Source organism: Gorilla gorilla, chromosome 10 (genome assembly GCF_029281585.2).
Source record: "Gorilla gorilla gorilla isolate KB3781 chromosome 10, NHGRI_mGorGor1-v2.1_pri, whole genome shotgun sequence".
NCBI lineage: Eukaryota > Metazoa > Chordata > Mammalia > Primates > Hominidae > Gorilla > Gorilla gorilla.
This window is the reverse complement of record NC_073234.2, coordinates 146,545,629-146,560,241: the sequence shown is the minus strand read 5'-3', so window position 1 is coordinate 146,560,241 and position 14,613 is coordinate 146,545,629. Positions and strand designations below refer to the sequence as shown.

The following is a 14,613-nucleotide window of genomic DNA, read 5'->3' as shown; positions in this document are numbered from 1 at the left end:
GGGAGTATCCAACAGTTAGGAGCACCTCCAGGCAAGGAGCATCTGAAATGGTGCCTGTTACTGTCTTCCCCTTACTCCCAGGTGGTCGGCTGTGTGAAGGCCACAATCACCAGCCAGCATTCAATAAATGGCTCCCGGCAGCCAGTGGGGCCGGTGCCCACTCTGCAGAGCTGTGCATGAAGGAAGACATTCCCCGTTCCCTGAAGGCAATGCCTGTGTCCAGAAGCCCCGCCCACTGGCCCTTGGTTTGGGCTCCTTTTTAAGCCACGGTCTATTTCTTTTGTCTCTGAATCTTCCAGGTTCTCTCTTCACTCACTTCCAGGCTGAGGACCTGTCTCTCCAGTTCCCCCCTCAGCTCCTGCGACAAGGGAAGTTCTTCATATGCCAATGAGCACACATGTGGGGCCGGACTATCCATCCTCAGATTTGGTAACAATTGCTGCAGCCATCTCCCACGACACGAACAGAAATGCGAGCTGCTTGCAGACTGGGCACCTGTGCCTGGGTCTGCTCAGAGGGTGGTCGGGGACCGGTGGGGCCTCACTCCACCCGGGCCTTGTCGGAAATGAGGATGCCAGGCCCCACCCCAGACCCCCTGAATATGGGGTCTGCATCTTCACAAGACCCCAGGCGTCTGGTCAGCACACAGATGACCTCTCACATATGGCTCAGAAGTAGTAACTGACGACACCTCTAACAGTCAGAAGATTTCATGGGAGAAACAGATCGCCAGCTTTCTTAGTCGAAGATGGGGCAACCCTGGTCATCTGCAGTGGGACTCGTGCCCCTCCACCGCCGCCACACCAGCGGGGTGCCAGTTCTCGAGTCACCGCAGCAGCCTCCGCCACCTCTCCTGCTCCCTGCCTGCTGCCCCTCACGACCCCTGGGCCTGGAGCCCCTGCCTCAGCCCTGGCGTTTCCCTGAGGACCACCCCTGGCTGCTCCCTCCTTGCCCTCCGTCCCCGCCCTGTCCTCTGCCCGGACTGTCCTTGCTCAGGGCCAGGAGGCTCCATCCTCTCCACCCTGAGATGTAGAATCCACCGCCACCTTCTCAGGCAGGCCCTCCCGGGCTTCCGTCTTTCAAACAGCACCGGCATCACCAGCACTGTGTTTTAGAGCCTAATTATCCGCAAGTCATCCTACATGATCTCCTGCGTGGCCCTTACGGGGCAGGACGTGGCGTGCACTGACTTGCTGTGTCTCTGTGCGTGCCACAGCATCCTCACTGCCAGGTCCCCATGGCCCGGGTGCTACCTAAACAGCCCAGGCTCTACCGGTAATTCAATAACACGCTGTTGAACGACAGGCGACCACCAGCAAGCGCCCCCCTCTCTCTGGGGCTCAGTTTCTCTGCTGGTAAGACGAGCAGCCTTGGCCACAGCACCGTGCAGTCCGCCCATCTCCAGGAACGAACAGGTGCTCTCCATGGGGGCAGCTCTGCGCCTTCTCCCCTGGGCTGCTCCCTACGACACCATGAGGGAAGCCCAAAGGGAGCCCTGTGGGCCGGGCCCTGGCAGGAGGGGAGAGGAGAAATGGAGCCCATGGGAGGAGAGAGAAGGCATCACAGCCGTCCGCAGAGGACGATGCTCCTCAAACTGAGGCCTGGTCCATGGCAAGAAATTTAAACCCAGAAACTGTTTCTACGTTCACCGCCCTCTGGTGTGGTTTCATTTACTCTGTTTAATTTTCTTTAAATTGCCGCCAATGATCCAGGTCATGGCTCTCCCCAGCCGTGAAGGGCCCACCTCCACATGCAGGCTCTGGGGTCTGCAGGCCAGGAGAAGAGGGGCCACTGGGAAGGCATGGGGGGGCGTGGGGACTGGGAAGGGGCAGTCGCTGGCAGGGCAGCTGCTCTAGGGGAACCACTCCTTAAGGAACATCCCCTCGGGATTGTCTGGCGGGTCACACCTGCCTGCAAAACATTTACCACTGAAGGGTGCGGGCAACGGGTGGGCTTGGGTCCCACCAGCCTCACAACAGAGCCGCCCCTTCGGAACCTCTAAAACCCCACGGCCCTGAGCCAGAAAGCCCCGGCACACAAGGGTTTGGCAGTTCCACTTGCTGCATGGCTGGCCCTTCTTGGGGGACCCCGCGGCGTGGAAGCTACTGAGGAGGCTGCTGGTCCCCTGTCACCTGACACTTCATCTCATGCAGCGCCAAGGGCTCCTGGGTCCAGGCTCCAAAGCACATAGGTCTAGGATGCTGGGTGTGTGTCTGTGCATGAGGGACACGACGGTGAGTGGTGCCCCCTCCTATCCACTTAAGATATGTCTCAGAGCCTGGGCCACAAAGTGAGGCCCCATCTCTACAGAAAATTAATACATGCACATAAAAAAGCTGGTGCAGTGGCTCACACCTGTAATCCCAGCACTTTGTAGGCTAAGGTGGGAGGATTGCTTGAAGTCAGGAGTTCAAGACCAGCCTGAGGAACATGGAGAGAACCCATTGCTACGAAAAAATTTAAAATTAGCCAGGCGTTGTGGCATGTGCCTATAGTCCCAGCTACTTGGGAGGCTGAGCTAGGAGGATAGCCTGAGCCCAGGAGTTCAAGGCTGTAGTGAGCCATGATCGAACCACCGCACTCCAGCCTGGGCAACAGGGTGAGACCCTGTCCCTAAAAATTAATTTATTTAATTTAATAAAAATAAAATATGGCTTGGACATCTCTCTGCAGTCTCCATAAATAATTCACAGTGTGACATCAAGCATGCATTTTGTGAAAAGAAAGGGTCTTCTCTTTGGAAACAGGAATAGCTGTTTCCCTCCGGCGTATTCTGCAGAGTGAGGCTCATACGCGCTTACGTGAGCAGCAGCCCGTCGGCCAGTGAGGCCGGGATCATACTGGCTGCAGGTGTCACATGCGTCTTTCGCCCTGTGAGGGGCTGCAGCTCAGGAGCATCTGCCATTTTATTTTCCATGGAATTTAAAGATGAGGTTATCTCCATCTGCCCCAGCAGCATTACAAGGCACTTCCAAACACCAGGGCCCTGTCTCCACTGATCTGAGAGTAAGTAACTGTGGTCCGTCAGGCCTCTGCACACAGAACCCCGTGGCTCAGGTTTGCTGGTGGTTTCTGTTAGGGAGCGAGGGGCGCCTGGGCTGAGCACTGGACCCGTGACTGTGTCGCAGTGGACTCGTGTCCTTCCCACAGCAACCCCGGGAGGCTGCATTCCTGGGCCCTCTTTCTGGAATAGGAAAAGTCTCCCAGGATGGGAGAAGGCGAAGCCAGGATTCTGCCTCCGTTACACCTTGAAGAGTTCTGTCTCCTGGTCAACAGGACAGTGGAAGCCCAACCCATTCAACCCCCTCAAAACCCACACAAAACCACGCAGGACACGCGGGGCAGCATCACCCTCTGGTCCAGTGCGGACACTGCGGACGCTGGTGGATTCAGGTAGATTCTGCCTGTCCACGGCCTTGATAAACGTGACCACAGAGGCAGGCAGTGACCCAGGCAGGGATGGGTGTTCAAGCCCTGGCGACAAGGTGCCTGCTGGGAACCACCTGAGCTTGGTGCCCCCTCCCAGGAGCTGCTGTGATCAGAGACAACCTGACTCCTCCCAAAGCCACCCTGAAGAGCCCTAGACTGGGGACGAGCCTCCAGAAGTCAGTGGCCACGATGAGCACATGAGGCTCTAAAAGACCAGGGCCCCGCACGGAAGATGAGTCTCGTGACAAATCCGTCCGGGAGACGCTGGAGGCGTCACTGCTTCCCTGCCTGACTTACCCTCCAGCCTGGCCCTCTCTCAGGCCCCAAAATGCCCAATACCAGCCACAGGTTACAGCCCAGCATCCAACAGATCGCCGGTTCCCAACACATCTGCCAAACCCAGCCTGGCTTGGAGCAGCCACATCTATGCTGTCCAAACCAGCCCTTCTGTGAGCCCAACCGACAGAGGTGACTGTGGGTGTGCACAGTGTCAGCAGCAACACCTCCTTCCACTCCTGGTTTCCACCTACATGAGCGTCTACTTGCCCCACCCCAAACCCAGGGTAGCTCAGACCAAGCTGCTCCCAGGCACAGCTCTCCAAAGGCTTCCTATGCATCTAGAATGAAACTCACGCTCCTCCCTGAGGCCTGGATGCCGGAGCTGAGCCTGCTCCTCCCTGCATCCCGCCTCCCCAGGGCCTTGGAACTCAGGGTGCTCCATCCACGGCCATGCCAAGCCCCTTCCTGCCCCTTGTCCTGTGCACTTGCTGTTTCCTGGCCTAGAACATTCTGCCCCCAGGCCTTCAAGACATCAGCTTCCTCTGGCCATTCAGACGCCATGTCCCGGAGACACCTCTCCTCACCACTCCGTGAAGACGCCCCGCTCCCTGCTGTCTCCTCATGGCTCCGTGAAGACGCCCCGCTCCCCGCTGTCTCCTCACCACTCCGTGAACACAGCCCTGTTCCCTGCAGTCATCTTCTACTGGGCTGTTCTCTTCCACTTTCTTCCTCCACTGATTCAAAGTGACTAATTTATCTGCTGGTTTGTTTATTATCTGTCTTTCCCACTAGAACACAAACTCCTCAAGAGCAGGACTGTGTTGTTTTTCTTGTTTACAGTGGAGCCCCCAGCACCCGGCTCCCAGCAGGCGCCCAGTGAGAATCTGCCAGAGGGACGGATGGAGGGATGAGGGGTCCCTCCTTGGATCCCCCCAGGTGCAGTCTGGGCGTTGCTGTGCGAAGCACACCACACTGGACTCGGCTTACACAATCATGGGCTCCTCGGATATTTGCTGGCACCCAATACATGCAGGACCCTGGACTACAGAAGCCAAGAGAATGGATTCCGTCTGTAAACACAGGCCCCATGGAGTAATGTGCCCAGGGCCCGTGGGCACTGGCGGGCAAAGCACCCTCCCGCCCCCACCTGCAGCCTCATGGCACATCCCCCAGGTCCCGGGACCCCTGAGGCCTGGCTCTTACCTCCAGCGGGACCACCTGCATGAGGATGGCAAAGTTGGTGAGGTGAGTGCAGCGGCAGACGGAGTAGGTGAGGTTTCCTCTTGTGAGCGCACAGCCGTGGTTCGACCAGACCCCTTCTCCGGAGCTGAGGACACAGGAGAAAGGATCAGAGGAGGTGGCACCGCACCCCTGGCAGCCAGGGGACTGAGAGCAGCACCCCCCATAACACATGGCCCCGTGAACTCATGGCGGTGCCCACACCTGCCACGCCAGGAATGCACACCCAGACCGTGGTGTGGGGGTTGGGAGGAGAGATTCTGGCCATCAGGCTGGTGAGAGCTGGAGAGTGTCTGCTGCTGGTCAGGCCACAGGAAGCAAGGCCCTCCCTCTGGGACAGGGAAGGGGGAGCTGCTTCGCACAATCACCCTGGAAAGCACCTGGACCAAGCCCAGCACAAAATGAAACGCACACGGCCCACAGCCCTGCGCCTAGAGAACGGGCAGCGGCACGCGCCAGGGACCACATTCAAGCCCGGTCACTGAATCATGAGTGACGGTAACATAAATGCCCATCGGGGGAAACGGGTGAGTGCGGTGTGGGAGAGAGAAATATGATAAAAGACCTTGCATCGGTTAAAAAGAACATCCTTGACCAATGTGTACTGATAAGGATAAAATACCAAAACACAACGTACAGTGACTAACCACGACGCAAGGCCCGTGGAGCCAACAGCACCACACACTTCCCACGAACACAGCTATGACCGGCACAGAGACTACAGAGAAAACGCTCACACAGAAACTCCCCACGGTGTTACCGCCAGAGACAGGGTGGCAAGATCAGGATGAGACGTAAAGGTCTAAGGAGACCCTTGCTTTTTTATGTTTTACTTTTTACATGAATAATGTGTGGATATATTACTTGCATAACTTTGTAAAATATAAACCCAGACAAAAATGACTGGAAGCAAACGTGCTCTCGGTTAACTGTGGTTAAACCTGTTGGTGTGAATATTGGTGAATATCATTTTCTTCTCTACATTTCTCTATATTTTCTTTTTTGTTTGTTTGTTTGCTTTGAGACAGGGTCTCAATCTGTTTCGCAGGCTGGAGTACAGTGGTGTGATCATAGCTCACTGCAGTCTTGACCTCCTGCGCTCACGCGATCCTCCCACCTCAGCCTCCCAAGTAGCTGGGACTACAGGTGCATGCCACCGTGCCCAATTAATATTTTTCTTTTTATTTTTGTAGAGATACAGTCTTGCTGTGTTGCTCTGGCTGGTCTGAAACTCCTGGGCTAAAACAACCTTCCTGCCTCAGCCTCCCAAAGTACTAGGATTATAGGCGTGAGCCACTGTACCCTGTCTTCTATATTTTCAAATTAAAAAAAAAAAAAGATTTAAATTGTTCTTCCCTGAAGTTGGAACCTCAAGTTATCAGTAAAGACAAATCCTTACTTCAGCCAAAGGCAATGGCCCTTGGGGGAAAGCATTCATAAAGGCGAATAAATTAAAAGACTCTAGTTTGTATTTGCTTTGCATTCACTTTCAACTGCGGTGTCAGCATGGATGTGGCAGATGAGAACTGTGGCTGTCCGGTGGCATGACCGATGAAGACCCCAGCTTGTACCTCTCTGGCCAATGTCTACCAGATGGAACACGCACCAGCAGCCTCGGGCAACGGTAACCCTGCGTTAGCCCTGGGCGACGCGGAGCGCGAGGGAGGGGTTGGGACGGTCTTTCCGACATGACCCAGGGGTGGCTCTGAGTTTGAGGACGGAGACTCAGACAGCAGTTCAGTGGTGATTTTCATGATTAATGATCTGCTCTTCTAGGGGAGGGAGAAGGCATTTAGCAGAGAGCAGAGGACAAAGCGAGAGCCACTCAGACGTACCAACTGAGAGGAGCAAAACCCCATTAATAACTTCAGAATTGATGGGACTTAAAGACAGGGTCATGTCCTCCTCCTCTCCCTCCCCACCCCTTTTGATCTAATTTTCCCAGGACCTTGGAGGGAGTCAGCAAACACCTGCTGTTGTGTTATATATTGCGCCTTTGTCTGTCAATTGGCTGCATGAGTACCATACTTCAATTTGAGGGGGGGGCCTGAACATTAACAGGCATTGGATTAGGTGAACGTAGCCATGGGTATGAGCTGCCCCTTCTGCTTACGCAAAGGGTAAGCTAAACAATATGAAAGTCACATCGCTCAGATGGGGCTGCAAAGGTGTGACGATGACCTAGTTAGCCAGAGGAGTAGAGCCTTAAGTGGCATCAATGAAGATCTACTTCCCGGGGACTCAGCGAAAACAAAGAGGCAGGCTTGCAGCTTGTGCATAAATAAATCTGCTATGGAAGCCAGATGAAGCAGTATCAATAACATTAAAGATATGTACGGCCCTGTGACCCAGGAAGTCTGCAGCTAAACGGAAAAATGTTCAGTCATGCATACATAAAATGTAACATACATAAATACGGTAAAAAACATGTGTGTCCACACAAGCAAAACACAGAAACAAAAGGTGGGGGAAGGATGGAAGAAACATTGAATTAAGCAACACCATATATTTCCTATGATTATAAATATAAATTATATATAAATTATTGAAAAAACACATAAAAAACCCTCCCACCGTGGTTATTACTGGGGATAGGGGTGGAGATCAGGATAAGAGGTAAAGATCAAAGGGAACACTTGCTTTTCTATAATGTTTTACTTTTGAACAAAATAATATATTGATATATTACTTGTATAATTTCTTAAAGTATCAGTCTAGAAAAAAAGTGGCCCAGAATTCTAAGCCCAATGAAAATCTTTCAAGACTAAAAGAGAATACTTTTTCAAATGGTAACTGAATCTATTGCCAGTGGACAAGAACTACAAGAAGAGTTAAAGGAGTATGATACTAGACAAAAATCTACACAAAGAAATAGAACAGCTGAAAGTGGAATAAGTGAAGGCAAACAGGCAATTATTATTGTCTTAATTTTAATTGCTCTAGAAGATAACTCATTGTCTGGGGGAAAAAATACTAGCAATGCATTGCATTTATGGTGTCTGTACAAAGGTGAAATGTACTACAACAACAGCACACAGAACGGGCAGCAGGAAGTGTGAACCTATTGTTACAATGTCTTAGAATACATTTGGAATGATATCATAGTACTTGAAGGCAGGCATGAATGAATTAGACATATATACACTGTAAGCTTAGGTCAACCACTATCAAAAAAGTTAAAAGGATGTATACATTAGAAATCATTTATAGTAGAGATAAAATAGCATCATAAAAGATATCCAACAATCCAAATGAAGTCAGAAAAAGATAATATTTTAAAAAGATAGAAAAGTTAGAAGACATCTAGCAAAATGGTAGATTTTAATCCAGCCACACCAATGATTACATGAAATATAAATTGTCTAAACATGTCAATTAAAAACAGAAATTTTAGGACTGCATTAAAGAAAAGACAAGACCCAGCTACATGCAGTCTAAAAGAAACTCACTTTAAATATAAATATATAAATAAGATAGAAGTTAAATTATGGGAAAAGATACAGCACTCAAACACTAATCAACAAAGCTAGAGTAGTTTTATCTAAATTAAACTAAGTAGACTTCAAAGTAACGCATATTTCCCAGGGTAAAGAGGGACATTATGTAATGATAAAAGGGCTAATCTTCCAAGAAGACATAACAATCCTAAACATACATGCACCTAATAACAGAACTTCAAAATTCATTAAAGAAAAATTCATAAAACTAGGCCTGGTGCAGTGGCTCACGCCTGTAATCCCAGCACTTTGGGAGGCCGAGGCGGGAGGATCATGAGGTCAGGAGATCGAGACCATCCTGGCTAACACAGTGAAACCCCGTCTCTACTAAAAATACAAAACATTAGCCGGGTGTGGTGGCGGGCACCTGTAGTCCCAGCTACTCGGGAGGCTGAGGCAGGGGAACGGCATGAACCTGGGAGGCAGAGCTTGCAGTGAGCTGAGATCATGCCACTGCACTCCAGCCTGGGTTACAGAGCGAGACTCTGTCTCAAAAAACATAAAAAAAAGAATAAAACTAGAAGTAGACATAGATAAATCCACCACTAAAATTGGAGAATTCACACTCCTCTCTCTTTAATTGACAGAACAAGCTGACAGAAAAGTAGTAGTAAGAATATAGAAGACCTAATCTTAACTATCAATCGACTTGGTGTAATTGACATTTATAGAACACTCCACCAAGAATACACTTTTTTTAAAGTGCACATGGGACTTTCATCAAAGACTGAACATATACGGGGGTCTCACAAAAAGTTTTAACAAATTTAAAAGAACTAAAATTATACAAAGAATATTTTCTGATCATAAAAAAACTATTTACAAATCAACAGCAGAAAGCTCTCTGGAAAATTCCCAACTATTTGGAATTAAACTACACACTTCAAAATAACACATAGGTTGAAGAGGTTGAAGAGGAAGTCACAAGGAAAATTAGAAAATATTTTAAATTTAATCAAAATAAAAACAACATATCAAAATGTGTGCGATGCAGCTAGATCAGTGCTTACAGAAAAAATACAGCATTAAATGTTTATATTAGAAAATAATAAAGCTTCATAGTAATAACCTAAACCTACATTTTAAGAACTTTTAAAATGAAGAGGAAATTAAACTCAAAGAAAGCTGAAGGAAGTAAATTAAAGACAAAGAGGATAAGCCAATGAAATTGACAACAGAAACACAAGAGAGAAAAATCAATGAAGCCAAAAGTTATATCTTTGGAAAAACATCAATAAAATTAATAAACCTATAGTAAGAGTGACTCAGAAAAAAGAAGACACAGATTATAGATAAAAAAGTGAAATGGGAACATCACCACAGACCCTTCAGGCATGAAAAAGGCTAACAACGGAATACCACAAAAAACTCTGTGCCTATAAATTAAACAACTTTGATGAAATTGATGAATATTTCAAAAAAACATAAACTGCTAGAACTTATTTAAAAAGAAGTAGACGACCTACATAGTCCTGCATCCATAAAAGAAACTGAATGTGTAGTTGAAAACCTGCCAACATTGAAAACGAAGGCTCAGGTGACTTCATGGTGAATTCTACTAAAATGGAACAAATAATATCAATTCTATACAGACTATTCCAAAGTGCATCCCAAAATGTAACTTTTACGAAGGTATCATTACCTCGATATAAAAACAAAGACATTACCAAAAAAAGAAAACTGCAGACCAATATCCAACATGCACGTAGACACAAAAATTCTCAACAACTGTAGCCAATTAGATTTAGCAGTATACAAAAAGATAACACGTCATGACCAAGTGTGGTTTACCCCACGAAAGCAAAGCTGGTAAAACTTTCAGCTTTAATCATAATGATCCCACTCTGAAAACTACCCAAATGTTCCTCTACTCGGGAGAAGATAAATAAACTACGGTACATCCATGTAACGGAATACCCCCTCAGCAGTGAAATGTGAAAACGAGATGTTGATACATCCAACAATACACGTGTGGTGACGCTCAACACATTATGTAAAATTAAAGAGGCTAGACTCCAAAAGGCTTCCTGCGCCATGATTCCATCTATGCGCACTCTGGCAGAAGCAAAACTATATAGGAACAGAAGACAAATCAGTGCTTGCAGGAGCCGGACATGAGAGGAAGGGATGACTGCAAACAGACACGGGGGCATCTTGGAGGGTGATGGATTGTTCTAATCCTGATTATGGTGGTTGCACAACTGTATTCATTTGTCAAAACTCACTGAACTGTACAATCATCTACAAGTGTGGATTTTTCTGAATATCAATTATATAATAATAAGTAATAATTGCACAATGGACAGGAAGGATACAGATACTATATTCATGATGGTGGCTGCCTCTGGGAATTGAGGAAAAAGAACAGAAGGAGGTGGAGGGTTCGTTAACATCATCTGTGATGTTTTAGTTGTTTCATTCTTAAAAACACAAAAATATAAACATGCTAATAACTATAAATTTGGGGCAATGGGTACCTGCATTTGTTATATTATTCTCCGTACTTTTCTATGTTCTTAAAATTCCTTCAAAAATAAGAACCAACCAATAATAAGCCAATTTAATTCTTACCAAATCCCATCCTGTTTTCTAGTCATAATTTTTTTCTCCAAACAGTGCCCCGGAATTGGGATAACTATTTCTAGGAGCACGTGCTTCCAAATTTTCACAATTTACAAATAAAGGAAAAAGAGCTGCAACCTGCTGAGCCTGACCAGGGCAAAATCACTGAAATTACAGAGCATCCATCCACATTGCAGAGGCATGACGCCAACGGTCATAGCCAGACGCCGAAGGCCATAGCCAGAGTGAGGCATCCCGGGGGACAAAAATGTAAGCAGTGTTTGCTGGAGGTGACAGGAGCTGGGCTGCACTTTCCTCGCTGTCCACAGAACAGAGATAAAGGGAGATTATGCCGACCCGCTGCTGCACCCCCAGCTCAGCGTCTTGCAATCTCCTGGCCCTCTGGGCGCAGGCAGCAGAGACGCTTTCTCTGACGGGGACCGTACCAGCAAAGGTGGCACAGCCTGTGTGGATCCTGCCCTGAAGCAGCAGGAGGAGGGAGCTGGGGAAGTGAGTCCAGGCACAGGAAGATGCCCAGGTGTTGGGGAGCCCTGATAACATGTAGGGTGATGGGCCACTAGGCAGGGTGTGAACTGGATGTCCCAGATGTGTTCCAGCTGCCTGTGCAGTGTTTTAAACATTGGGACAGTTCATATAATAATCTAGCCACAGCCAGGCACAGTGACTCACACCTGTAGTCCCAGGACTTTGAGAGGCACTTTGAGAGGTGGAAGGATTGCTTGAGCCCAGGAGTTTCAGACTACAGTGAGCTAAGATCACACCACTGCACTCCAGCCCGGGTGACAGAGTGAGACCCTATCTCAAAAAAACAAAAACAAAAACAATATCCAGCCATGAAAACTGATGACCTGGCAACACAGGACCTGCAACCTGCATCCCACATGGAACAAGCCCCAGGGGCCACAGCTGAGCAGCAGCTGAGGATCCGGGAGCCCCACCCCTCCCTCCACTCCCCAGCCCTGCGGGGAGCTGAGTTTTCAACACCGCTGTGACTGTGGGAGCCACTCACGGTGGGCTCACGTCTAGAGGAGAATTGTGATCAGAGCGATGGTGGGAGATCCCCCAGACATTGGGCAGGGGAGCCGTGGAGGCGAGCTGGGGCGGGGGCTAGGAGGGCGGGAGGAGACTGCACGTGACAGGTGTGACAGGTGGACATGGGAGATGCTGGGGAGGATGTCCCAGTCGGGGCCCAAGTGGCAGAGGCTGAGGCCTCAGAGTTTTAGGCAGGCCTGACGGTCAGCCTGCTCCAGTGGAGCCGGCAAGGTTTCAAACACGAAAATGCCAACGTGGCTAGTCAGAAGCACTCCCCCAACCCCCTTCCTCAGCTGCTCCAAGACCCTCGAGGGGGGCAGCCAGGGCTGTAGGGCCTGCTCCAACGGACAGCATCCTCCAGCTCCCCTGAGCATCTGCTGCACTGGCTTGAAAGTTGCCCTGGGCATTCAGAGGCTTTGTCCAGACACATCGTGCAACAGCAGGCCCCTCCTCGCATGGTCTGGAGGGGAGGCCTCCACCCAGCACTGCCACCAGGCCCTGCCCACATCTCCAGCATTTCCAGCATTTTCGCATAACGCAACCATGTCAGCTGCAGAAATGGGTGACCCAGATCCTCCCCTGGGCTGGCATGGGGCGGGCCTGGGCTTGGACACCTCATGCCCACCTGCTCTCCCCTGTGCAGAGGGTACCTGAAGTCCAGGAAGGCGCAGTACACGAAGACTCGGTTGCTGCTGTTGGTGGCCTCACTGTGCTGCTTACGTGTCTGAAATGAAAGAAAGCAAACACAACGCATGACGCTGCTGAAGAGGCCCCTGGTTCTCAGCACTGACGTGAGAGCGAGACCCTCACAGCTGGGCGACCTCAGACAGGGACAGGCACAGCCACTGATGTCTATCTCCATCCATTGTGGGTGTGGTCCCACATCACCTGGCCCAGGTCATGCTGCCCTCTGCTCTGCCCTCCCCAACCCACCCGAGGGCCCTGGCAGGTGCCGGGCCCTCCCTCTAGGACACTCCTCCTCCTAGGACGTGCTTCCCCATAGGGTGCTCCCCACCAGGCAGCCACAGGCTCCCTCCCCACTCCCCACCAGGTAGCCACAGGCTCTTCCCCACTCCCTACCAGGCCTCTGCAGGAGGAGCTCCTCAGAGAGACCTTCCCTTCCCTACCTGTTCTAAACAGCACCAGCCCCCTGCCCGCTCTAGCTCCATTCCACTCACTGATGTTTTCATAGTCTTGATCACCATGTGGCATATTACATATCCACCGTCCACTGTGTGTGTTGCTGACTTCCCCTCTACAATATCCACTACAGAAAGGACAGAGCTTCTGTCTCATTCACGGCTGCATCCCCAGGACCTAGAGGGCATCTGGCATACAGCAGGTGCTTACTAAATGTCTGTTCAATGAATGAACAAAAGAATCAGTGAACAGGTCCATGAGACCACCTTGTTCCAGAGACTGGCGTTCTCTCCTGGGCTGCTCCTGGGTGCCAGCTCAGAGGACTCTGCAGCTATGCTCCACCCTAAATGAAAGGCACAGACCTTCAGGAGCCATAGTTGGAGGCTCAGGAGGCCAGCGACTCCACCAGGACCCAGGGCTGCTCAGAGGTGGCATGGCTCCGGGATAAACGGTGTCTGATGGATTCCCAGTCAGTCAAGTCAAGCATCTCTTATTTGTCCGATGCCTGCTCTGTTCTGTGACCCATTCCTGAGCCATCATTGCTCCAGTGAGACCCTTCCCCCATTTCAGGGTGACCAGCCCTCAGGAAGGCACTGACTTGTGCAGGACAGACCCGCGAGGGCAGCCCCCCTCATGAGCGCCATCCTGGCCTCAACCAAAAGCCCCTCCTTTCCCAGGAAGCAGCAGCTCTGGTGCCCCTGACAGGCACCTCGGACCCCACTGCAGAACCAAAGGGCTCACAGGGCTATCATCGCAGCATCTGTCTGACAGCTCCTCCGGCCTCAACCCAATTATCCTAGTGCTGTCTATTACTAATGTTTTGGCAAAATGGAACGTTTACTCCTTTTGCTTTGTCCCCCACCCCTGCCGCCCCGTATCTTAGGGTTATTTTAATCCATCACAGGGTCTCTTAAAACCGCCTGGAAAAGACATCTTCTCCTCTGTCTTCCCAAAGCCACAGCCCGCTGTGAACTCTTGCACAGACAACAGGGGGCCCTGTGTCCTGCAGCCACCCGGAGCACAGAGGGGCATCAGCAGGAAAACTGCAGCACCAACCCCACATAATAGAAAAGACGAACAAAAACCTGGTGGCCACAGCCTGGTTCTCGGAGGGGTGTAACGAGGCTTCCTTGGGCCCAGGCTACACCAGGGCCAAAGCCTCCAGCAGACAACGTTATATGTAATTTTTTAACAAGGAGGCGTATTTGTGTGTTACCTGAGTAATTTAAAGGAAATTTAAAAAATAGGTCGGTGACCTGGGGAAGCCAGCAGCCAGACCCATACACATCAACACGCGGCAAGGGCTTCTCAGGAGTGAGGCGACGCCTCTTCCCATCACCCCCTCACCCAGCGCCAACCCCCGCCTCTGCCCCAGGTGTGGAAGCGCGGTCCCAAGGGAGCAGAGAAGAGGCTG

The 14,613-nt window shown here is 50.3% G+C and overlaps 1 protein-coding gene across 2 annotated transcripts in view; it reads right to left on the bottom strand.

Annotated features, from left to right (window-relative positions):
• The window catches only part of ADGRD1 (adhesion G protein-coupled receptor D1), a 184,456-nt gene that overhangs the window by 53,295 nt on the left and 116,548 nt on the right, over positions 1-14,613 (bottom strand). For both annotated transcript variants that reach the window (XM_004054164.4, XM_004054165.4), the window contains 2 exons: positions 12,710-12,783; positions 4,912-5,035 (listed from right to left, as the gene is read on the bottom strand). In XM_004054164.4, the coding sequence (XP_004054212.2) occupies positions 4,912-5,035; positions 12,710-12,783 (198 nt within the window). The remainder of the gene's footprint in view (positions 1-4,911; positions 5,036-12,709; positions 12,784-14,613) is intronic.